The sequence below is a fragment of the Cryptomeria japonica genome, chromosome 3 (assembly GCF_030272615.1).
Source record: "Cryptomeria japonica chromosome 3, Sugi_1.0, whole genome shotgun sequence".
Taxonomy (NCBI): Eukaryota; Viridiplantae; Streptophyta; class Pinopsida; order Cupressales; family Cupressaceae; genus Cryptomeria; species Cryptomeria japonica.
The window spans coordinates 177,716,660-177,740,858 of NC_081407.1; the positions used below are offsets into that span (position 1 = coordinate 177,716,660).

A 24,199-nucleotide genomic window follows, 5' to 3' on the forward strand; every position below is an offset into this window, starting at 1 on the left:
GGCTCATTGATTTTGATGGAGAAATGTGATTATATTCGATGGAATTCCGGTTCATACCATTTGTTGTTTGCTGATTGCAAATTGTAGTGTATGTTTAGTTTGAACCTCATTTTCATCTTAGTTTGATTGTGGATGATCATTTGAATTGTGCCAGCATTGGGTATTTGGATGAATGTTGACAATATGAAAATCCTTCGTTACCTTTGGAGATTGCATCAGTTTTGTTTAGTTGTTTCTTCATGGCAAAGCAAAGCTTGATTTATGGAATCCATCTATCTAAACACTATTCATTATCTTCATTGACCCTAGTTATTAGCTTAGATTTCTCTAACCTTTATCCTTTTGTCCTTTATTTGAAGTTCGAATCAGTTATGTATTCCCATTCCAATTAAGTGTAAGCCCCTTTGTGAGAACAACAAATCACATCATTCACCGAGTCTATCCATGGTAAAGTCGCATTGTTCACATTGTAAACCTTGGGGTTGTCTTATTTGATCGCATTGTCTAGCATTTGAGGTTTCCTTGTTCAAGAGAGGATAGTATTTTATTCTATATTGACAGGTATCACAAAACACACATCAACACTACCTAGTAATAGCCATGGTACCCTCCAACTGTCAAGATAACTTACTATAGATAGTAAGTATGGACCCCAACATCCAATTGACTTACTAAGAATAGTGTGTGTCTATCAAATAGCTCTAAATGATCCCTATAAGGCAAATCCATGAACCAACTGATGAATTGAGTTGGAGAACATTGGAAAAGACACTAAAGTGTCAGTTGAAGAAAACCCCGAATTACCCTTTGAGGGTCCCCTAATCACCACATTAGACTATAGGGACCATTGATAATAGGCTAACCTCTAAAAAAAATTGATGCTTAGAAAGGCACAAAAATGGGGACATTACAAAATCACCTAGGGTTTTTGAATTTTTTTGCAATCTAATAGCTAGGAGACATGATTGTGACAGTATTCTTATAACAAAATTGTGGGTGTTTTCTGCAAACTATGGTGGGTAGGGTTTTAGCCAAATTTTATGCAGATTTTGGATATTTTTTTACAAAATTGTGGGTTTCAATTTTTTGACTAGGGTTTCCAAGGTTTTCAAGAATTTTTAGGGTTTCTAGGGCAGTGTATTTCATGATTACGAGTTGTGGGAGGTATTGGCTTAGTGACCCAACTTCATGTTGGAAAGCAACCAACTTTTCGTTAGCAAAAATTAAAACACGTGGAAGCAACACATGCTCATGATCTTCGAGTATAGATGCCTCAATAAGATTGTCCTCTGTACTGACAAGACTAGGACAAGTTTGACCAATGTGGTCAAGAAGCTGTCATGCTGATCAAATTATTAGTAACAGATGAAATGCTTTCAGAGGTTCAAACATGCAAAACCGCTGCGGAAATTTGGAAGCACCTGCGAGATTCACATGAGATGTTAAATGAAGGCAGGGCCTTATTGAAAACTATGCTTTTTTTCAATCATGATGGATGAGAAGATGTCTTTACATGAGCTTTTGATGAAAAACAAAGACATTTGTGACCAATTGTCAGCCATAGGTCGGAAGATGGAAGAAGATATGGTGGTCATTACATTGAAAAGCTTACCACACGCTTATGAACATTTTATTGAGATGCTCATCATCACATCTACTAGTGTTGACTAGGAGTTTGAAGAACTGTGCAATAACCTCTTAAAATGTATTAATATTGATTTAATTTTTAGTATTTTAAAATTTGATATTGTGATTTAATTTATAATCTAAATGAAATATATTTAAACTAATAAATTGAATAAATTTAGAACTTTGAATCTGTTACTTGAATTTAATGGTGATTTTTTGGGCAAATTTTATCTTTAGAGAACTTTATCTGAATTTTATCTCTGCCAAACACGATAACAACATGAACCTTGTGACATAAGTTGAGACTGATGTAACATTGGTGGTCCCATAGATTACTAGGTTTGGTGGATGCCATTAGAATTATATTATTTAATGCATACTTTTTGATATTTTATATTATATATTCCCATCTCAGAAGGCTCTATTCATGTTGATAATTGTAGAATGATTGGGTCAAATATTCATCCAAGGAGTTGTTCACATTTGTCCATTATGTCATTCCAATTTTCTTTTTCTCTTTAGAAGAAGTATTTCATTCTATGTTAACCTTTGTTTGTTGCGAGTTATGACTTACATAACCATTTGTAAAAAAATCTTCCAATGTTATGAACTTTTTTCTTACTATATATAGTTTGAAAATGTGATTATTAGAGGTATTATGGTTGCTGATGGATAACATGATAATTTTTTTTCTCAATTCTATTTATTTTTAGGTGCATGCAAAGAGCCCAATATGATATTGGAGAAGAAGCTGTTCATCGTTTTGCATTGCCACCAGAGGATAAAGTAGCATTGCAACTTGCTGAGTGGGTTGACAGTGCTTTCACAAGGGCATCGGTACGATTCTAAAGCTCTTATATTCTTTTGTTCTGAAAAAGGAAAGATCAATTTTTTGTTCGTTTCTTCAACAAAGAAAATCAATAACTAGGAAAATGAAATTAATAGAACTATTTTGTCATTATAGATATTATTTGGCATGTGAGACTAACCATAATTAGTATGGGTATTCCTCTACTCAATTCATCAGCACAAATATTACCTTAATGACATTGAAAGATGAAGTTGCAGTTTCATACGGAAAATATTGGAAAACAGTCCCTATGTAAAATAATCAAATTAGAGAGCACATAATGCATGTAGAATGAAGTAAACAACAACAATTGACTTGGAGAAATAAAAAATGGGAGCAAACTCTAGAAAAATGAGAGATCTCCTCAAGCCACTATCTTATGGACTATTACAATGGTTACTACCTTTTAGAGTCCTAAATGGACTTCTTTTTCACAAACATTGATGTCCAAACACTACAAACCTTCCAACTTCCCTCACACTTTGCAAGACTACTACAATCCTCTAAGACACTTAGGTTAATGCAACATAAGCTCAATTCAAGCAAATTAGCATGAGAGACTCATAGGTTGAACCGGTATAAGCTCAATTCAACCAAATTATTAAAAAAACACTAAGATGGAGCTGTCACAATAACCTCTCTTGGAGGTATCATAGAGAAAGTATTACAAGAAAAGTAGTTGATCTCAGGATTTTTCAATAGCCAAAACTCTTGAATCTTTAACGTTTTGGCATTTTCAATCACTGAAAACTTTGACTTTTCGTACAGTCTTTGGCAGTTTCAACAACTATTGAAACTATCTTTAGTAATCCTGCCAAATTTGACAGCAGTCAATTCTGTTTGACAGTTTTGGATGGGGTCAGTTCTGTCAGTGATGACTATGCTTCATCATGATATCAACATTTTGAGCGTCCATATCACTCAAAATACCTTTGCCTTTGCCTTTGTTTTTCTCTGATTATGTAATATCCCCCCTTAATTTTTTTTCACAATATGCATTAAGTGACCAAGTACAAACTGGAATACAACAGCAACATGACCCTAGACAAACATCATGCATCCCAATGCACCCCCTAAAAAGTACGGCTAGGCTGAAGAGGTACGATTTGCATTTAAAAATTGAAGACTCAAAACGAGGGGCTGAAAACTTACAAATTCCATCGCCCAGTGCATATAAATAATTAGAGCCAATACCTAGAATAAGCTGGAGCCCGCACAAAGACTTGGGAGTGAAAATATGCTTCAGCCATGACACCATCCAACAACCAGGAAACACACAAACTCACACAGAAATCAGAAAACCAACTGATGCAATCCATTCTCAATATGATCTATCTATTCCTTTGAATGAGAAATAGTCTCTCCACAGCTAGGTGCTATATCTCAAGCACGAAACTGACACAGGCTAGGAAGCTCGCAACTTCGAAGCACAAGTCTAGCACGATTCCGACAGCTCTTCGTTATACGAATTTCATGGATCCCCCAAAATGAGAGCCCAAGGCTCCAATTTATAGCTTTTGCCAAGCCAAATTCAAATTCAAATACCTTAACATGGCGCCCAAATACAATTCATTTCATTTAACCTCCTAGGCAAAGTTCGTCTTGTTAATGTGTGTAACTTCGAGAGACATCATTTCATACAATGTCTGTGAGATTCGTATTGCTGATTGTTTGTGATAATTCTGTATCCATCACTGCATATGTATATGTTGTTCGCATCTCTTCGTGGAAGTGTCGTGCATTGGCTGCCGTTACATCCGATCTGGATTCCGTGGGAGTCTTGTGCATTGGCTGTTGTTACATCCGATCTGGATTCCGTGGGAGTCTTGTGCGTTGGCTTCAGTTACTGTTTGATTTGGATTCCATCCGTTGTTCTCTTCTCCTGATGTCCGTCATGTAACTGTCGTCTTTCCCTTGAGTGTGGTCTTTTATCTTCACTCGGTGGAGAGTTATAATTCTTCAATTCATTTTATATATCTCTATGTTTCGACTGTGATTGAGTTCAGGCATTCTATCTATCTTATGTATTTTGATGATTAAGTTCGAAGGAGGTATTCAGTCATGACTAAGTTCGAAGGAGGTATTTTTCAGTAGTTTTTGTGTATTGCTCGATCCTTTCTATATAACCTTTGTGTGAATGATCGATGTGCAAGATATATATATATGTTGTAAAGGAGGATATATGTTGTATGCATTGTAGAAGTTATTTTTGACTTATTCGATTGATTGTTAAATTGATAACAATCATTTCTTGCTAAGTGTAACAACTTTGTATCAGACTTGTTTTGATAATAAAGATATTTCTAGTGTGGTTGGGTTTTTCACCCTCAGGTGGAGGGTTTTCCCAAGATAAGTTTCGTGTCTTTGTGTTCTTGCAAGAATTCTTGTTTCAGATTTCTGTGTTTTTATTTTTCTGGTTCTATATTTTAACATGGTATCAGAGTGGGTATAAAGAAAAGATCCAGAACCAGATTGCTTAGTTTTGAAAATTTTCTTTATTTGAAGCTCTAGTCTGTTTATTTCAAGTTTTTCCATCATGGTGAATGGACTCAAAGTTGAAGACAGATTGGATGGTGCAACCAATTACACTTAATAGAATTTCAGGATTCTTATTGTGCTAGAAGAAAATGATCTTCTTAACTATGTGAAGTTTGTTGTAGATGAACCTTCAGATGACACTGAGAAAGCTCAATGGAGGAAGAATCATCTCATGGCTAAAGAGTTTCTAATTGATTCTATTAAGGATCATCTAGTACTTGTTATATCCAAGTTGATTTCAGCCAAAGATATGTTCGAGTGCCTTCAAAGCTTGTATGAATTCAACAGTACTAGTAGAGCTCTTGAAAGATCCCTAAATGGGTTCTTTGCTGCCCTGGATAAGTTTTAATTAATAAACTATCTTTTAGAGCCTTTTGGTGTTCTTAGAGACTAGACAAAAGATGCAGAAAGTGTTGTTTATTTTTTTGGTGATGGGGATTGCAACCATTAACCAATAATAACATAGAATTAAACTCAAAATAAGATATCAGCTTCTGATTTTATTTATGACAGTTGATTACATTCAACTAGGAGTGAAGATACATTCACCAAAACAATTAGAAACATACCACGGATCCAACGCTGGGGTTTGTTGCTGATTTGCTATCCAGAAATGGATGCAGGCATGAGTTGAAGGTACAAGGGCAGTCCAGATGTACCAATACACTTATACTAGCTCGAAATGAATTACCAATAACAAATTGGGCCAAAAACCCAATTACCAGTTGGAATTCCAAATTCTGCCAGGCAAAATTATACAATTTTAGCCTTAAATCCTCACTGTTTTGCTCACCCTGATCTCAATTCAAGCCTGATGACTGTGATTTCTTCTACATAGTCCTTGCTGATCCTAACAATGAAGTTAAGAACAAGAAATGGAGTTAAAACCCTCCATTTTATTTATTATCACTCCACAGCCATCTGTAATGGCACGCCCCCCTTGGGAAACAGTACAGCTGCCAAAAGAAATAAGTAATGCACTGAAATTGAATGTATTCTTGCTCAGATCTGATGTAATGACCTTGTTGCTAATGATTACTGAGTTTGCTTGTTGAAATGACCCTCAATATGCTTGAAACAAGCTTCTGATGTGTTCCACGTGCCTCCTGTAGAAGGGATTCCGTCCTCCTGAAGACCGAATATGAGATTTCCGTCGCAAACCTGCTTGCTGTTGTAAATTGCAGACCTGCAACTTCCAAGTTCAGACCTGCAACTTCCAAGTTCTTCACAAAATAATATATCATGAATCAAGAATACCTCTAAGGCTGAATACATGCATTCCTTACATTCCACATGGGATGTACATGCTGCAAATGGCGGCCCTAAGGTTGCAAGGATCATGCCCAAGCCGAAGAATCAATCTGCCATGCTGAAACCCTTACTCTGCCATGCTGAATCCACAATGAAGAATGGCGTACTCAATCTCTGTCAACTATGCACTCTGCCTGAAGAATCCAATGCCAATAACTGCTGAGGGCTACGTCCCAGCCAGTCCAGATCTTGGGGTTTGCGTCCTAGATGAAGAATCATTCACTCATAGCAAATTCACAAAATAAGTTTGTTTGTGTAAAAAGATAATGAACAATTAGGTCTTCATCTCCTTATATCTCCTTTTCTTTCCAAGCCAAACCCTAAAAGGGAGTAAAGTTGGTGCATTATGAAAAGAGTGTTATTTTCTAATTATGGCGTCAACTATAGGAAAATAACACTAAATTGCAAATAAATAGCGTCAGGCATCCAAAAAGACTCCGGAAGGTGAGAATCATGTAGCAAAGTTCAAGACCTTTCCAACGAGCTATAACACATAGGCATATCAACCCAGATGAAGCCAGAAACCCCTTATTACTCTGAAATGACTAAATACATAGCCTTATTTTAATTTATTAAATCGCTAACTTAGGAAATATTTAAATATATTAAAATATCTCCAAATATCCAATAACAGCCCAAAATAACCAAACAATCATGAATATAACTTTGTCACCAATCTGTGACCGATGCCGGAAAAGCTGAGCTAACTGGCAGTCCCATCCCTAAAATCTAGGGATGCTCCTAGAAACTAGGAAACACACCCAATCTTCCTGAAACTGAAACCATAGTATGGTCTCGTGGAACCTCAAATATGGAAACTGCCACAACCTCCTAAAAGGTAGGGAATCTCCCTAAAAAGTAGGAACCTCTCTTCAAACACCTGTAACTGCTCAAAAGGATCCTGCTCTGCTCCTTGGTCCCCCAGGTGGTCATTCAGTCAACTGCCACTTCTCCCTAAAAAATAGAGGACCTCGTCTGAAGGTTCGAAACGGCTCACAGAGCCCCTACAAAGCTCCATGACCCTCAGAATGAGTCCCCTAACCATGTCGTTGACCTACGGGAACTCGAATGGTAGGTCAACCCTTGCTCATCTCATGTCACCTAGAAAAGGGGACATTACAGCTGTAGCATTGAGACGTTAACTCCTTCATATCAAAATGGATAGAGGTGAATCTATTGTTTCTTTCTTTATGAAGATTACATAATTGAAGGATCAACTCAATGCTATTGGAGATTCTATTGACGATAAAGACTTGGTTATACTGGCCATGAATGGCCTTCCTCACTCTTGGGAATCTTTCATTCAAGGTATTAGTGGAAGAAATGAGTTACCCAAGTTTGATCATTTGAGAGCTGATTGCATTCAAGAGGAATTGGACGTAAATCTCATCATGAAGAAGATCATGTTCTTGCTGCCCATACGTCTAAAAGAAAAGGAAGGAAATGAAACTTCAAAAGGAACAGAGAGAGAGATTCTAATTTAGCTCTTGAATCTAAGAAAAGAAAGGACCTCTCTAGAGTACAATGCTTCAGATGTGACAAGTTTGGTCACTTTGCTAGAGAATGTCCTTCTAGACCCAAACCACAAGCTGCAACAATAAATGTTGAAAATGTTTCTCCTCATAGAGAGTCTAGTGAAAATTTAGAGGGGTTCTTATTTATTTCTGCTCTCTCCAGTAACATTCCTACTGACAGTGATACATGGCTTATAGATAGTGGAGCCTCCTGCCATATTATTGGTTATTGTGAACACCTCTCCAACTTGAAAGAAAAAGATTCTCGTCTTCAAGTTATCATTGGTGATGATGCATGTTATTCTGTGAAGGGTGCTGGTTCTACTTCCTTTCAGTTGGATTTTGGTATTCGTCTTCTTCTGAGCATTTTTCTCCTTGTTCCTGGTATTAAGACGAATCTGATTTCTATTTCAGCATTAGAAGACAAGGGTTATCATGTTGCTTTTGTTGATGGAAAAGTTCTTGCATGGAAGAAGAACACCAACTTTCAGTCAGCTCGTGAGATTGGTGTTCGTCATGACAGTCTTTACAAGCTTTCAGCCTATCCTATTCAAGCATTAGCTCAAGTGAGCTGTGGCATAAAAGGTTTGGTCACCTAAATTTCAAAACCGTCTTCAATGGAGAAGGTAGTTGTTGATCTTCTAAAGCTGAATCAAAATCATGAAGGCATCTGCAAGGGATGTGCTCTAGGTAAGAATGTTAAGAGTACTTTTCATAGTAGTGAAAATAGAGCAAAGGATATTCTAGAGTTAATTCACTCTGATTTGTGTGGCCCTATGTCAGTTGCTTCCCTTAGTGGTTTTTGGTATTATGTTACCTTCATTGATGACTTTTCTCGTAAGTGTTGGATTTATTTTCTTAAGTCTAAAGAATTTGATGAAGTGCTATCCAGATTTAAAGAATTTAAAGCACTTGTTGAAAACTTATCTAACAAGAAGATAAAGGTTCTAAGATCTGATAATGGGGGAGAATATGTTTCTGGTTTATTTCATAACTTTCGTGTTGAAGTTGGGATTAAGAGGAAGTTTTGTGTCCCTTATAATCCTCCACAAAATGGTGTAGTTGAAAGAAAGAACATGACAATTGTTGAGGCAGCGAAGGCTATGATCCATGATCAAAGTCTTCAAACATTTTTATGGGCAGAGGCTTGCAGGACAACAATATACATTCAGAATCGTAGTCCTCATCAAATCCTAGACAACATGATTCCAGAAGAAGCTTTTTTAGGTATCAAACCAAACATTAGTGACTTCAGTATTTTTGGATGTCCTGTCTATATTCATGTTCCAAAAGAGAAAAGAACTAAGTTAGAACCTTCAGGAAATAAAGGCATCTTTGTTGGTTATAGTGAATCTTCAAAAGCATACAGAATCTACATTCCAGGTCAAAAGAAAATTGAAATCAGCAGGGATGTGTCTTTTGATGAAGATGTAGCTTGCATTAAATCCAAAGAGTCTAACATGGAATCTGATAGAAAAGACTTTGAGCCTCCTCAAGACATAGATATGGCTGATTTGGATTCATCTTCAGAGATTCAAAGGGAGAATATAGATTTAGAAGACTTTGCTGATCCTGTTGATCCAATTGATTCTATAGATACTTCTGCAGGTCTCAGTAATATTCCAGCTAATAAGAAAAGACCATTGTGGGCTCGACACACTATGGAAGAGGCTGAAAAATATGCAGCCACTCGTGGCACCTTCAGAGAGAGTAAAAGGCCTCATAAGTTTGCAAGATATGTAGCTTTGATGAGTCACTTTATAGCATCCGAACCTTTTAATTTTGAAGAAGCCTTAAATCAATAGGTGTGGAAGGATGCCATGATGGAGGAGTATCAATCCATTATCAAAAATGATGTGTGGGATATTGTTCCCAGGCCCAAAGGTAAATCTGTTGTTTCTTCTAAGTGGCTGTTCAAAATTAAACATGCAGCTGATGGGAGTGTAGAAAAATATAAAGCTAGATTTGTAGCTAGAGTTTTTTCACAAAAAGAAGGCATAGACTACGAAGAGATTTTTGCACTTGTAGCACGTTACACTTCTATCAAAACTATTAGTGCTATTGTAGCTGTTAAAGGGTGGAAATTGCATCAGATATATGTAAAGACAACATTCCTGAATGGTGTAATTGAAGAAGTTTTTATTGACTAGCAAGATGGATTTGTGATCCATGAGAAAGAATCACATGCATGTAGATTGAAAAAGGCCTTGTATGGCCTTAAGCAAGCTCCACGTGCTTGGTATGAAAGAATTGATCGGTATTTGTTGAGCTTGGGTTTTCTAAAAAATGATCCAGATCCAAATATCTATTTCAAGGTAATTGATGATAAAGCCTTAATTTTAGTTCTATATGTTGATGATTTATTTCTTACTGGAGAGGATGATCTCATTGCTAGATGTAAGAAAGAGTTTACTTCTTAATTCGAGATGAAAGATCTTGGTTTGATACATTATTTTCTTGGTTTAGAAGTGTGGCAAAAACCAAATGAAGTCATATTGAGTCAAGGGAAATATGCCATTGATCTTTTGAAAAGATTTGGTATGTTAGATTGCAAGTCTATGGCAACCCCCATGGAAATAAATCTGAAAAAGTTACACGAGGTTGCAACTAGTTCAGACTTAGTTGATCCTACTATCTATAGACAATTGATTGGATCTTTGATGTATTTAGTCAATACAAGGCCTGACATATGTTATGCTGTTAACACTCAGTTAGTTTATGTGTGAGCCTAGATAGATTCATTTGTTGCAGCTAAACATATACTGAGATATGTGCGTTGTACAGTGGGATATGGCCTGAAATATACTTCTTGTGAAGCTCTGAAATTGCAGGGTTGTTTTGATTCAGATTGGGCAAGATGTGTTACTGACAGGAAAAGCACTTCAGGATGTTGTTTCAGCCTAGGTTTAGCTATGATTTCCTAGTGCAACAGAAAACAATCATGTGTTGCTCAAATTACAGCTGAAGCGGAATATGTTGTAGGTGTGGCTGCAAGAGAAGCATCGTGGCTTCGTAAATTGCTTGCAGGTTTGTTTGGGCAGCCTTTGGAACCTACAGTGATTCTTTGTGATAACCAAAGTTGTGTAAAGCTTTCGATTTATCCTGTTTTCCATGATAGATCCAAGCATGTGGAAATAAAATATCATTACTTGAGAGATATGGTTCAAAGGAAAACAGTGGAGCTCAAGTACATTTGCAGTGAAGAGCAAACAATAGATATTCTCTCCAAGCCACTTCCTAGAGTGAAGTTTTGTTATTTCCGAGACAAGCTTGGTATTGTGGAGAATGATGCTCTTGCTGAGAGAGAATCTCACCTGTAATCAATCTTGTACATGTTGTTAATAAGTTCTCTGTGAAGGAGAAGTTCGAGGTGAAATCCCTTGTAATGCACTTTTCTCTGTGACAAAGAAATTTGAGGTGAAAGCCCTTGAGGCTCTTTTCACTTATGGGAGTAGCCATAGTGAATGTTGTTGTCGGGTAATTATGTCATGTCGTAATTAGAATGTTAAGTGTGTTAAGGGTCGGTGGTTACCTGACGATTGCTGACAGTTGGCACCGGGCAACCTGTACCGACACCTATATATATGTACTTGTCTCTCTATTTCAGGACGTGGATATTGCTTAAGGAAACTATGTTTTGGAATCAATGAATACAGACATATGAGTTCTTCTCACTTGCATCTTTGTGTACTGCTACATTTCCTATATCTCTGTACTGTAATGCACTGAATGCACACACCCGTCGGGGGCAAAACGTCTGGCATTGTTGTAGTATAGTGGTGATGGGAGCCAATACGTAGAGAATGGCAGTGGAGGTAGAGGCCAATGCATGGAGATTGGCAGCCTCTATTCAGGAGTAGGCTCTCGAATAGCCTGTGGTTGAGGGTCTCCTCGCCTTTGCAATAGGTGGTGTGTTGAGGAGTTTGGGAGATGTTTTGAGGCCAGGGGTTGGCCTGCTGTGGAGACTCCGGAGATGTTGGCAAGATGGAGGTGCGAGGCACCAACTGGGGCTAGTGGAGTACACTTGCTGCTATAGAGGGTAAAGCAAGCATTTCGGGATGGGTACTACCAACTCAAGCGTACCGAGCATAGTGCATCTGCAATAGAGACAGAGCAGGTGGCGGCCATCACTGCTCGAGAGGAGCTAGTCACTCGCCTGCACACGATGGAGATGGAGTTGGCACAACAGAGGGCTCGAGCGACCAGTCTGGAGGAGGAGTTGGCTCGTGCCAAGGTAGAATTGGCCCAAGAGATGGCGAGGTGAGCACAGGAGGTGGCAGAGCGGACAACCCTTGAGACCCGTCTCACATCTACCCTAGAGGAGTTGGACGAAAAGCAGAAGGAGCTCATGGAAGCGGTTTTTATGGTGAAGAAATCCAGGGATAGGCAATTGGTGGCTGAGCGAGATCTGAGGCATCGGACACAGCAGGTCCACCAGCCGAGGGAGCGGTAGCACCGTCGACCCCTTCGTCATCAGGGATGCCCTCTGTACCACCTCAACTTTGATTTTTCTTGTTTTGTCTTGGTGTCATTCCCCATTTTGTTTGTAAGTCGTCAGGAGACGACCTTCTTTTCTGGGGGGGATGATGTTGTCGGGTAATTATGTCATGTCGTAATTAGAATGTTAAGGGTCGGTGGTTACCTGACGGTTGCCGGCGGGCAACCTGTACCTTTCTATATATAACCTTTGTGTGAATGATTGATGTTCAAGAGATATATATGTAGTAAAGGATGATATATGTTGTATGCATTGTACATTGTAGAAGTCATTTTTGACTTATTCGATTGATTGTTAAATTGATAACAATCATTTCTTGCTAAGTGTACTAGCTTTGTATGAGACTTGTTTTGATAATAAAGATATTTCTAGTGTGGCTAGGTTTTTCACCCTCAGGTGGAGGGTTTTCCCAGGATAAGTTTCATGTCTTTGTATTCTTGTAAGAATTCTTGTTTCGGATTTCTGTGTTTTTTTATTTTTCTGGTTCTATATTTTAACACGCCCAATGCAAATTTCACCACAAAATCGCCACTTTGGATTAATTATAGTTTATAACATAAAGTGTAAAGTGGGCGCTCAAAAAATGACTTTAGAGGAATAATATAACTTAGGCACAAAATCGCCCCATTCACTTTAAGTTATATTTTTTTTTAATTAAAATACCATGTTGAACCCCTTAAGTCAGAACACCAATTACGCCTAGGCCAAAGATAATTAAAGTATTTTATTAAAAAAATTACTTTTTCCCTTCCAAATATTGATTACTACCAAAAAGAGCTGAGACGAAGTCAACTGACTTGAACAATTGAACTTGCTAAAAATAGAACTGTCAGATATAGTACTTACTAAAAATAGTAAGTCCAGGAAACTTCACCAAAAAGACTATTCTTCGAACCCTGTGGCTCAGCTCGAGAAACTCAGAAAAACCCAGTAATCTTGACAACTGACATCAAGTTATTGAAAATAGTAAGTTTTGCAAACTCCCCTAAACTGATTACATGTCATAGCTCTGCGAAGCTTACAGAAAACCCAGAAGGAAATCTCAATTCATTCTGCCAAACTCCTCTCAGAACATCCCTGAAAACTGCGAGGAGTCCTAGAAAATAAAAAACCCTAATTTTCCACTTACAGTTAGCCTAGGGGTCTCCGAGATAGGCTAATGGCCACTGACTTGCTTACTGCTGAGAAGGGGACATTACAGATTACTTGTCCTCTCTGACTCTGTTTGTGTGTTTTTCTTGCTAAATGAGTCATTAGGAATGTCTAATACAAGGGAGAGCTTCTATGAGATAAGTTATTTGATTTCACTAACTAAAGTAATGCATTTCAGATGAGAGACATTTCAGTGAGATCTGTGGCAAGGAGTTGAAGATAATGCACCTTTTATAACATTACATTTATTTCTTCAATGCTTTTTCTTGGTTGCAAGCAACAATTGCTGTGAACTATTAGTTCAAAAGTATTAGGCTAGTACAGAAAGATTATCATTAAATTAGAATAAGTTGGATCAACATTATCAAGGGACATTCGATCATATTAGAAATATTAAAAATATATAGCTTTTGAGCAGGCATATTTTTTATTCAAAGATCTGAACAATCAAGAATCAGAAAGAACCAGCACCATGTTATGAGAACAAAGATCTCAGAATCACAAGATTCCAACCATCAGACAGAACTTAAGCCGACATTAGGAGTGGCAGCTTTTAGAATTTTAAACATAAGTCGGGAAACCAAAAACCATAAGCCATTTAATCAAAAACTTTAAGAAAGCGCAGAACAAGCTCAGTCTGACCAAAATAATAGACATCACCAAGACTGCCAGCCATGTCCATTGGAACTTGAAACAAAGGAACATCAAGAATCAACCTTTATAGTTTTAGCATGTCTAATAGACCAAAAGAAACTCGTGCAAACAGCCAAATCATGTAGTTAAAAACTTAAATCTATGATACTGGAAATCCCTAGCATTAACCAGTTGATGAAAAATAGAGGCAACGATTCTTTAATTTAGTGAGAGTTGCCAATTTGTGGAGGAGCTCAAGTATTCTTTTCTGCATGTTTTTGAGTTTGTATATTTTTTTCTTGTAGTCTCTTTGTTTGATAAGAGAGCTCATCAATGTCTCTCTTAATCCTATATCCATCCAGACCTTTGAATCTGAGATGACACTGATAAATTTCTTAAGATGCCTTATAAATTTAAAATCTTTCTCCCGGCACACCTGGGTCATGTGGAAAGCTGTTGCTGCAACATATTAGTGTGGGAAGTAGTTGGGATGTTTTGGTATAACTCCTCTTTTTCCAGCGATGGATTCACTATAATGCTCTTCAGGTTGTTGCCAGTGCAACGTGCTTGTCTCCGTTGGTGTAGTAGCAGGTTTTGAAGCTTCACCCAGACCCCAGATTCTGAAAGTTCTGCCTTTGCCAGCTTTGCAGTAGTTCTATTTGCAGGAAAGACTTTATTTCTCTGGTCTTCTGTTTTTCCGTACTGTCTTTAAGCTGATTCCTGATATGTGTCTTTATGTGGGACTGTCACTCAAATAAAAGCCTTTTTGGCAACAAAATGTATGGAAACTGTCTATCCTATGTTCACTTTTTGCTTTTGGCATATTATTAGGTCTCTCCGAGAGAAAATGTTTGTGATCTGTTGTGACTAAAGCAAACTTTATGTGGCCACATTTCTTGTAAGTGCAGCTTTTATTATATATTGAGTGCTGTAACTTTTTTGATCTCATCTGATGGAAGCCTGTAAATTTTTTTGAATTTAAGAGTCTCTGTTAGGAATTAGGTGTTGTACACCTTGCATAATGTTTGTTTTGTTTATTATTATGTTGTGGTACACCTAGGGGATCTAGGGATACATGCATCACTAGGAGTTAACATTCTTGGGGCCACTTTATGTGTTGTAGGTAACATTGGTAAATATTTAATGTGGGGTTTCAGATGAGAAATGTATTTAATTAAATATTGGGGAAATATTAATAAAGTGAAAACTTAGTACCCAATATTAAATAAGGGGTCAATGGTTTTGTGATCTTATGGTATTAGTCGCATCGTGCTATGTAATATCACTTGGTGGTTTTGTGTGAGCTTGTTTCTATAAAAGCAAACACAAGGGTAGTTGTCTAAGGTTGGCTAGTTGGCCATTTTGGCTAAGGGGTTGAGAGCTTCTCTTGTTCACAAACCCCCATGCTCACTGCCTTGTGTACTACGTAGGAATTGACAACCTTGCCATGGTAGGGCTGTCAACCTTGGTTCGGCAATGGGGCTGGTCCTGTGGGGTAATACCGAAGCCACTGAAAACAAAATTAAATCCGCCAACTTTAATAAATATTGCTTAAATCAAAATTTAAATGAATTTAATAGAATGTCAGGTCTGGCTACAAAAAATGGCGTGCCACCTTCCTATGGCCGGTGCATCACCCGGGGTGGCATTGCCATTTGTGGGCTACCGATGGGCCACCTTTGTCTTATGCATATAGCAAAATGGACAAATTTCTGCAATGGAGCATAACTTGGCCATACAATGTCTGTTTTTTCAATTTCTTATACTCGTTGGAAAGGTTGTTTAGAGCACTACACACTGGTGTGATTGGTTTGTCTGTTTTTTCAATTTCTTATACTCGTTGGAAAGGTTGTTTAGAGCACTACACACTGGTGTGATTGGTTTTTCTAGTTCTGTTAGTGATGACTATGTTTCATTATGATGTCAACATTTTGAGTGTCCATATCACTCAAAACATCTTTGCCTCACTTTTGTTTTGATTACTTGTCCTCTCCAATTCTGTTTGCGTGTCTTTTTTGCTGTATGAGTCATTAGGAATGTCTAATACAAGGGAGACCCTTCATGGGATAAGTTATTTGATTTCACTAACTAAATTAATGCATTTCAGATGAGAGACATTTCAGTGAGATCTGTGGCAAGGAGTTGAAGATAACATAGCTTTTACAGCATTACATTTATTTCTTCAATGCTTTTTCTTGGTTGCAAGAAAATGTTGTGAACTATTAGTTCAAAAGCTAAGATACCGGTTCTTGGCATTTTAGGCTGGGTCCGGGTCTTGGTTCTTGCCCGGTCTTGGTCCTCCCTGGGTTCCACCCAGGTCCTGCCCAAGTGGATGGGTTCTCTGTGGGTCCTTCGTGGGTTCTCCCTGGGTTCCACCCGGGTCCTGCCCAGGTGGATGGGTTCTCTGTGGGTCCTTCGTGGTAGGACCCATTGAGAACCCATCCACTTGGGTCACGAAGGACCCACAGAGAACCCATCCACCTGGGCAGGACCCGGGTGGACGAGGAGAACCCAGGCCCATGGGTTCCCAAAAACAGGGCCTACGGGTCATAAAAACACAAAAACCAAAAAAAAAAACACTTTTATTAATATTTTTTTAACATGTAAACCCATGTCTCTCTGATCTTTTCCAATATGCTTCACCGGTTTGCTTTGAATTCTGTTCTTATCCTCTACATAAGGCTGCTCATATATTCTCTTGTTCTATCGCACCAAGTTGTTCTAGACTACTGCAGATCTGCTTTTATTTATGTCCTTATTCTGTTCATCCTTTTGTCCTAATTCTATTCATCCTTTTGTCCTAATTCTATTCTTATTCATCTCTGTCGTGCTCTAACTTAGGATCCTTTTTTCGTGGTTGAATGATGTTGTATTATATTATTCTCTGTAATATGTGATATGTTTATAACTGCTGTAATATATCATTGCAGCAGTCACATTGTATATTTTGTATGGGTTGTATCATTGTAATAATCAATAATGGTATTGATAGTTTATAAATTATGTAATAATATTTTATAATTTTGATGCTCGAACATATATATATATATATATTAGTACTGATTGAGTGTATGTGTTTGGGGTATCGATTGAGGCAGGACTTATGCTTTGTTGTGACAATAAGTGTGGCATCTCTTTGGATGGCTTCTTATCTTTGTGCATTGGAGGATGAGAACATTCATGCTTGAGATGGTGTTCACCTTGTTTCTTGTCTCTTATTTCATATTAACTCACACATTGTTTCTTTGCTGTCGGGTATAGGGACATGCATGAAAAGGTGAACCACTGTCTCTTCTGCATTCTTACATAGTACACAGACACATCCTGGCCTTTACATTTTTCAGTCTTCAGTTTGTTTTTGTGCCATTTGACACGAGTCTCTTTATTCTTCACTTGGATTACTATGTAAGAGCTTTTGCTACATATATCTGGGTATCAAGGTATGTTATGATTTATGAGAAATTGGATTAGCTAAGTTTACATTGCAGCCCCCATCATATTGAGGATCCATCTGATAATGTCTTGGGTTTTTTTTGGCAAAGATATATCTTGTTTCAAGTTTCTTTGTCTACGCTAATCTATGAATGAAGAATGATTATGTGGAGCTAAGTATTTCAATGTCTCAACGTTCAATTCTTCTCAGGATTGAAGCATTTTGATTTTGGATTGTAGGGCATATAGCATTGGAATCCCTTTTTTTTCCATTTCTGGTTCAGTAAGTTGTATTTTGGTTTATTACTCAGCTTTTCTTAACAGTTCCATCCGGTGGTTTAAAATTTTACTTTTTGTTATCTTCACGTACCAAAATACTTTTGTCTTCAGTTATTGGATTCTTCTCTTTTTTTTTCTGTTTTCATATAGAATACCCATTAGCTGTTGTGTTGTTAGTGAATATTGTATTTGGTTATGCTTCAGAAATGTAGTTTTGTATAATGACAATGCTCCATTCCTGTGTTAAGGGTTCAAAGGTCAATAACATTCATCTGTTTTGATCAGTGTTTCTCTGATTTTCTTGGATGGGGAGTGTTGTTTTGGGGATGGCTTAACATTTACCGATTTTAGGGGGAGGGCAAGGAGATTGGCTATTAAAATAACTTATAGAAACCATAGAAGCCGAAATGATAAAAAATAATCCGATATGCTGAATTTGTTAGGACAATCCTCCCTTTTTAGATTTTAAGGGTTCTTCAATAATTTTTTCCTTTCAAAAGATACTATTTTAAAATTTCTTTGCACCAAATGGTGCAGGATATCCACTCCTGGAAAAAGGGGTTGTCCCCATGAAAATTGGCACTATTGCTATTTTTAAAATTTGAATATATCAGCCGAAGAAAGTAAGGCAATATATGAACTGATCTGATAGTCCATTGAATAAAAATTTATGTTGAATAGTTATTGAGAGAGACTGTTTGTCTACAATGACCAGGCAAATAATGATAGTTTTACCATTAGGTTGATCTTTCTGATGAATAACTCTCATTTTAAAATTATAGCTCTTCATGTTTTAGACATGAAATGCCTTGGATGAAATGAAATCCCCCTCAAAGTCCTGTGGATGTCCAGGATGCTTGGGATGTCACCCAGATCCCACCTCTAGAACCCTGGTCCTGATATTACTTTTGAAAATATTGCTCCAAGAAATTCTCAACTGATCTGATAGATCACTGGAAAAAATTTATGTTGATACGTGCCGATTTGAGAGACTGTATACAATGAACAAGCAAAGAATGATAGTTTTACATTGGCTCGTCTCATGATTTGCTCTCATGTTGAAGTATGACCAAGGTTAAGTTTGCACCTTTTAGACATGAAATATCTTGGATGAGATGAAGTGAAATTTGCCAAGAACAATTTCGGGAATTAGTATGCTGTGGAATATGAAAACTCTGGACTGGAGATTTCTCTCAAATATTTGAGCTTGTTTTCTTACAATATATTTAAATCATCATAAATGCTCTTTGATTTTACATGCTATCTGCAGATAACTGTAAAAATACAATGAAGCAATAGTTGATATCAACTAATATGTGTCTATCTTAGAAGGATGCTGCTGATGATCTGACAGTCAGGATCATTAAATGGAAGATTATGCCATAAATTTTTCATCTTCTTGAGAATAAATCTTGTTTAGAGATTAAAATTTCATTTGTTTTCTTGCAAACAGGTGGAAGATGCTGTGTCTCGTGTAGCAGAGGGAATGCTAAGTTCAGAAGGTGGCCTTGATTTTGCAACTTTCCGTTCTCATTTAGGAACTCTAGCTACAGTAAGTTGCTTCATACATCTGCCTTTCAGTTGCTAAATCTATGTATTGATCTGAGATTTTTATTGCATGCACATTTATTGCTCAGGTTCTTCTCTGCATTGATGTAGCTGTAACTTCAGCCAGATCTACAAATATGGCAACACAGTTATTGGATCAGGTAAACCTTTATCTTTTATTTCATGCATTTTGTATGCATGTTTGAGTACATTGTTGGAATGAAACTTCTATCTTGCGAACTTCGACTTATGCAAGATGGTCTGCTGTTTATATCTTAGTTATAAAAGCTTGGATACGAATTGCAGGCTCGATCATTACTTTCTGAGATCTCTACAGGAGGTAGTCAAAGAGAAGGTTTAATTCACTGGGAACAGATTCAAGAACTATGCATCATTTCTGTTGTAAAGCGTGTCCTCCAGCGTTCACAGGAGCTTCTGGATCAGGTAATTCCTTGTTGCTAATTAATGTGAACAATGATTTGATAATTTCCTTAAATAGCATGAATAATTTCATTCCTTAAATTGCTTGAGATAGCAGTGAAATCAATGAAGTTGATTTTCCAATTAAATAATATACATAGCCACAAGAAATCAATGAGAGATAGCCACATGGACTATTATATTTTATTAAAATGCTTTTGCATATTCTAAAATATTGTAGTATCAGTGCTAGTGTATATTCTTAATAGTTGTACACATCTTTATGCACATTGTTTTGTAGAAGTTTCTTCCTCGAGAAGATTCCTTGTCTGTATGTGTTCAATATGTATAGATATTAAGTTTATTAAACAATATAGTATATTATTAAATTTTTTTAGTCACCCTGTTGGTGTATATACTTAAATGTTCCATATATCTTTATGTATATACCTTCTCAAAAGATTCCTTGTACTCTCTCTCTCTCTCTCTCTCTCTGTTTGTGTGTGTGTGTGTGTATGTATGTTCTGTTATATTGTATATTCTTAAATATTGTACACAGTCACAATAGCTAGTGTATATTCTTGACCGTTGTACACGTTTATGTTCATCCTTTCTTAGAAGCTTCTCTGTGTATCCTTTGTAATCTCTCTTCTTCTGCGTGCATGTGTGTATGAGTCTAAAACACAGAGTTGTGACAAACTCTCTCCCTCCTTCCCCCCCCCCTCTCTCTCTATATGTGTACAACACATACAATTGCGGCAAATATATATTTGTGGCAATCTCTCTCTCTCTCTCTCTCACACACACACACACACACACACAAATCTTTAGATGTTGCAATTTGTGTGCCTGTTTAACTAAATGCCATTGTACTATTCTTAAATATTGTGGACTGTCACACAATATTGTGCATCCTTTTTTAGAAGCTTCCTTGTGCATCCTTTGTAATCCCTCCTTCTCTTTCTCTCTCTCTCTCTCTATATATTTCTAAAATACAAATAAGTGTACATCATGTACATCTGTGTGTGTATGTGTGTGTGGCGTTGTGCATATCATTTGCTAGCATAATCTTCAGTGTCGATCTCTGGACCTACTCACCTAAAGGGTTCCGTTGCATACCCATATTAGATTAGAACCTCAATATGCTTTTTTCAATGAGTGACCTAGATCTAGTCTTCGTGAGGGTTCTCACCTGTTACCCTTTGCTAGATTAATGTTTTTGTTCTTATTATAAATATCCATTTCAACGTAATCTGTATGTGACAATAAGGCTGTCATTGCTATTATGTATCCCAGCCTATTTAATATGGGGATAAATAAAATGACTATGAACATGGGCACAAAATCATTATTTGTGGTGGCTGAAGAGTGGAAGTATATTGGAAACTGTGTCTTGTATTTTTGTAGACTGATTTGTGTTTTGATTTCTCAGTTTGAATTTCTCTTAATTTATAAATCTGAATTATCATATTATGTAATGTTACTATTCTTTGTATATAAATATTAAATGATTTTATCTTATATCCAGATTTTATGTTTTGTGTTGTATATGTGTTTAATTGTGCTAACTTCTTTTTACTATATTTAATATTGCATTATGCTTAATTGCATGGTGCTTATGGATACACGATTTTAGCTATGCTACTTCCCTGGAGTCCATTTTGTGAATGGCACTTACAATGAAATGTAATTTGAGCTCATTATTGTTGGCAACATATACTTGACTTTGTGACTAAGAAGCTTAGCATAGGTAGAACAAGAATTCTCTCTTAACCTTTCAAATTCTCTGCAGTACAATTTTTAGGCAATTCAACCTTAGCCTCACTTCATCTTTCATATTCCTAAATGTAAAATTTGCAATTCTAATTTCCAAATCTATACATTACTATTCGCCAATATCCTCTATAATTAATAATCTTGGACAAGTGCCGGCTCCTGAACTATAATGAAATGTTCACCCCTGATTTTTTTTGAAAATGTTTGCAACTGCAAGGAATGATAGCAATATAACTGTTTGCTGATTGTTATTTTCAGATTGATTTTAAACAAAGGCTCTAGAAGTGTGATTTTTTCAGACCAAGCAATGGCTCCCTTTTTGGTTAAATCTGTAAGTGGGGCAGCTAATTGAGAAAATCCTTCGACAAACCGATTTTAAACAAAGTCTCTAGAATTGTGCTTGTTTCAGACCAAGCAACGGCTCCCTTTTTGGTTAAATCTGTAAGTGGAGCAGCCAATTGAGAAAATCCTTTGACAAACCTCCTGTAGAATCACATAGACATAAGAACCCCCTCAACTCTAAAAGATTAGTAGATGGAAGCCAATCAAGAATAACATTGATTTTCTCAAGATCAACACTAGCTCAGAATTGATTATGTGTCCAAGATATAATAACTCTGTCATCCCAAACTCACACTTGGACTCTTTAGCAAACAGTGATTCACTCTCAAGGATGCCCAAAATCTCATCCAAATGCATCAAATGCTCCTCCCATGATCTGCTAAAAATGATTGTCATCAGAGAAGATAAAAAAAAACTTACGTAATTGCTTCCTGAATATCCTGTTCATGCAAGACTGAAAAGTGGCAGGTGCGTTGGTCAAACTAAATGGCATAATAAGAAACTCAAAATGGCCAAAGTGACATCTAAATTCTGTTTTCTCTATGCCCTCTCTGACCCTAATTTGTTGGTATTTAGATCTCAAGTCTATCTTAGAAAAATAGGCTGCTCCATGTAGCTCATCAATGAGCTCATCTATACATGGAATGGGGTACTTGTTCTTTATAATCTTCTTAGTCATTGCCCTGTAGTCTATGCACATGTGCATGGTACCATCCTTCACCAATAAAACAAACAGAATCAAATGGACTCTTACTCTGTCTAATGTACCCCATATCTAAAAGCTCCTTAATTGCTTTCTCTATCTCATCCTTGAGCCTCTTAGGATGCTTGTATGGTGTGGTGATAACTGGTTTAGCTCCCTTCTCTAACTCAATCACATGCTCAATGCCCCTATTAGGAGACTTGCTTGGAGGAATGCTATTGAAAACCTTGTTTCGCTTGGATAGCAAAGCCTTAATGTCAGGAGGGTATGATCTCTTCTCTTCTGTAATTGTAGGCATAACAACACACTCTGCTGCCCACTCTACCTGATCATGTCTATAGATCCTCTCCATGCGTTTGGAAGACACTACTCATGGTCCTCCATTAGACATACCTCTCAAAACTACGTTCCTCCTCTTTGGCATTCTTTAGGAGTCCAACTTGCCTTTCAAAAACTACTTAAAGTGGCCCACTTTCCTAGGCGTAGGGAAATGGGAATATTTTATGAGCACATCACCCTTCGCTTAAGTTATAAAGTAATTTTATAAAAGAACACTTAAGTGAAATGAGTCAAATATCATCCTGTCAACCTTAGAACTCATGAAGGCACTGAATTGGAAAGCATTGCACTTGAATTGAGAGGATATAGAAGCCAAGACCTAGTGCTAAAAATAGAACTTATGAAAATAAGCTATATGCTAAAAATAGAAACTCTGTTGGAATACCTTAAAAACACCTGCTAGAGCTCTCTTCAGGACATTAAGTCCCCTAACCACATCCATGTAGCCCATGGGAACCCGGGAATAGGCTAATGGAAACCTGAACTTGATTAGGTGCAAGAAGGGGACATTACAAATAATTACAAAAGCCACTTTCTCACATGCTTGCATAACCCAAATTTTCACTCTAATTACTATCAAATTCCTAGTAGTTGTCAAGGCCTGTTGCACTTCTTGACAATTCAATCTTGATTGTATTCCAAATGCTATTGTGCCCCTTGGCTTGATGCTATTGCTATTTTGCCAAAGCTGACACTCATCAACCCTTAGTATAGCTTAGTTATGTATTTACATTCATTTTTTATTCTTTTATTTGGGATTGTGTCAACCTACAAATCAACTCAATGCTTGATTTGTATTGATGCGTCTCTCCTGATCACTTTTTACATTATTTTTCCCATAAGACCATTGCATTCCAACCGGTGGTCTTTAGCATCTTCTCCATTCGTTTTAAAATTTCACAAGCTTATAGCTTATAATGCCATTCAATAACTTCAGTTAATAACTCATCCTCTTTTATTTTGTGACTAAGAGGATGACCAAAAAGTAAAACCACATTAATTTCAAATTTCAATCAAGCATGGCATAACTTCTGAAGTGTCTTTAACAATTCCTTTTTACGTCTGATCTCACAATCTTCCTTATAAAAGGTTCCAAATGATCTCTCGAAAACTCAGCATCTTGCACTGTTAACACAAGTAAGATAAAACATAATAGACTAGGACGGGCTAAAGAATTCTAGACAGCACTATAGTAATTGGTGCATTTTGCATGTCTATGAGCTGGAACCTTACAA

General features: G+C 37.0%; 1 protein-coding gene across 2 annotated transcripts in view; it reads left to right on the forward strand.

Annotated features, from left to right (window-relative positions):
• The window catches only part of LOC131048568 (uncharacterized), a 180,503-nt gene that overhangs the window by 52,991 nt on the left and 103,313 nt on the right, over positions 1–24,199 (forward strand). For both annotated transcript variants that reach the window (XM_057982567.2, XM_057982568.2), the window contains exons 9-12: positions 2,343–2,466; positions 19,290–19,388; positions 19,474–19,545; positions 19,691–19,828. In XM_057982567.2, the coding sequence (XP_057838550.1) occupies positions 2,343–2,466; positions 19,290–19,388; positions 19,474–19,545; positions 19,691–19,828 (433 nt within the window). The remainder of the gene's footprint in view (positions 1–2,342; positions 2,467–19,289; positions 19,389–19,473; positions 19,546–19,690; positions 19,829–24,199) is intronic.